Source organism: Vollenhovia emeryi, unplaced genomic scaffold (genome assembly GCF_000949405.1).
Source record: "Vollenhovia emeryi isolate VEMERY1.0 unplaced genomic scaffold, V.emery_V1.0 DF944261.1, whole genome shotgun sequence".
NCBI lineage: Eukaryota > Metazoa > Arthropoda > Insecta > Hymenoptera > Formicidae > Vollenhovia > Vollenhovia emeryi.
The window spans coordinates 1-2,628 of NW_011962105.1; the positions used below are offsets into that span (position 1 = coordinate 1).

The 2,628-nt window shown below is 39.3% G+C and overlaps 1 protein-coding gene across 1 annotated transcript; it reads right to left on the reverse strand.

Moving 5' to 3' along the window:
* Positions 1–1,087: 1,087 nt before the first annotated feature.
* LOC105563705 lies at positions 1,088–2,554 on the reverse strand (the record flags this gene model as incomplete). Its single annotated transcript, XM_012015535.1, has 2 exons — positions 1,088–1,941; positions 2,040–2,554. Coding segments are annotated over 2 exons (1,369 nt in total), but the record flags the coding sequence as incomplete, so codon positions are not given.
* Between the last annotated feature and the right edge of the window lie 74 nt (positions 2,555–2,628).

The window sequence follows — 2,628 nt, forward strand, 5'->3', positions numbered from 1 at the left end:
GTACATGTTTGCTGCTCCTATAAAATTTGATCGGTTGTATGTTCTTAACTTGGGCTTTTTTTCGTTTATTAATTAACCACTGTAACTTATTATCTAGTCTCCCCGCGTGGCGTGCCCGATAGAATGACAAGGTGTTGCTTTGTCTGTGTGCAAAATTATTAAACAAGTTGTTCGGTAATAAGTCTAACGTGTGCTGTGTCACTCTATAGAGGTCGTGATGTAAATAGTCAAGTGATCTGTACGCTTCAAAGATTTCGGTGCGTAACATACTTTTAACTTTATAAATTATGTTATTAGCTTTCATTTTTGATCTATAATGACGAAACTTAGTAAACTGTCTAAAACGTTCCAAGTGTGACGGAACGACATCGTTCTTTAAACAATCTTTAAGAAACCGGATACGTAGTTTAGTAATAATGATGGATTTTTTTACTTTGATCCAGTTCTTGAGTAAGGTGGTGGTTCTGAATCCGAAGCTTCTTCTGATGAAATCAAAAAAGGACGGAAAACGCATCTTGCAGGCAGTGTATCAAAAATATTCCGAATTGTTGTGAAGGCTCCCGAAAAGAAAATTATAAAGGAAGGAGAGAATGCCAATGTGAGCCACAAAATGAACAGACCACGGTTCTCACAGTGTTATGTTCTAAGTTCTGGTAATAAGTCCGGGGAATGGGATGTGAATAAGCACACACTGGTTTCCGTAATTTTCTTTACTCAACCAACAAAACTGAATACTTTTTACGCACGTCCTTTCGCTTGCCGTGCTATAACGAGACAGACAGCCTCCTCCTTTCCCCTCTCTCACGCCCTCTGGCCCAAAACTCCCTCTACAGTATCGCGGACCTCTCGGTACTAACACCGATCGATAACTCGGTCGAACACGGAATATAATTTCCTAACATACTGCCCCCCTGGAAAGCTGGAGGCTTTCTAGTATATAAGTGTGACATAAACATAAAATAAGTACAAGAGGTGGGTACATGAGAGAAGAGAAGAAAAATATAACTAAAAGTGAAAATGAACATAAAAGCATGAACTAAATTGTAACGCAATACATAGTACGATTGAATTAAATTGATACAATCTTCTATTCTTCGTGGACTTCTTTCTCCGGGGTTGATTTCTCTTCTTGCCAGGGTAATATGCAGAGTTTGGTAACAGGTCGCTTCAAGAAGCGATTACCGGAACATTTTAACGTAACGACCCTTGTTACGCCATCTTTCCCAGGATGTATGTCCGTAATTCGTGCCATCGGCCACCTGCATGGTGGAGAGTGGTCCTCACGAATTATTACCAAGGTACCTGGTTTAAAACATTCGCCTGATGCATCATTCCATTTATTTCTGGTTTGAAGTTGATGTAAATACTCCGTGCGCCAACGGTTCCAAAAGTGTTGGACCAATTGCTGCAAATGTTGATACCGATCCAATCGATTCGTGTTGACGTTGGTGAGATCTTCTTGCGGTAATGCAGCCATGGTATCTCCAATCAAAAAATGTGCTGGAGTTAATGGAATAAGATCATAAGGATCTTCTGACAAGGGGGATAACGGTCGTGAGTTCAAACAAGATTCTACTTGTGTCAACACCGTGTACAATTCTTCATAAGTTAGAGAGGTATTAAATAATATTCTATTAAGATGTCGCTTTGCAGATTTAACCACACTTTCCCATAAACCTCCAAAGTTTGGAGCTGATGGAGGATTAAAATGCCAAAGAATCCGGTCCTCTCCTAAAAAATTGGTTACATTTTCTTGAAATTCAATTTTAGACAGTTTATCGTACAGTTCAGACAATTCAGTTTTAGCTCCGACAAAATTCGTACCGTTATCGCAGTAAATATGTTTACATTTGCCACGTCTGGCGATAAACTTACGAAGACAATTTAGAAATGCATCTGTACTCATATCAGTCGCAAGCTCTAAATGTACCGCTTTGGTAACTATACAGACGAAAACGCACATATAAGTTTTAATATTGGCTGGCCCACGGACTCGCGATTTTAAATTAAAAAGGGGCCCGCATAATCCAATCCGCAACCATAAAATGCTCGGTTTGGTGTAACTCTATTAATTGGAAGATCGCCCATAATATATCTAGCTGACTTAGGGTTTGCTCTGAAGCATTTACTACAAGACATTATTGTTCGTTTGGCTAATGCCTTCCCTGAAGTTATCCAATATTGAGTTCGCAATGCAGCTAAAAGTAATTGGGGTCCAGCATGTAACATACGAAAATGACGGTGTCGCATAATTAGCAACGCAAGTGGATTCAAATGTGACAATATAATGGGATGTCGTTGTTCATATGGCACTGGCGCATTACATAGTCTACCCCCTACTCGGAGTATGTTTTCCTTATCTAAAAACGGTTGCAGCTTAAGAATTCGACTTTGGTTCGGAATATGTTTATTTCCTCTTAAATTCCTAATCTCGCATGCAAAGTCCTGCTGTTGAGCTATCCGAACTAGTGCCCTTGTACCTTCATCAAGTTCATTTGCATTGAGCGCCCCCACTAATCTCTGATTACGTTGGACTCGAGTATTTTTTATAAATCTAATGCAATACGAGATCACTCGTGTTAATTTTGATAATAGTGAGTATCTAGTTAAAAGGTAGGGTAATTATGT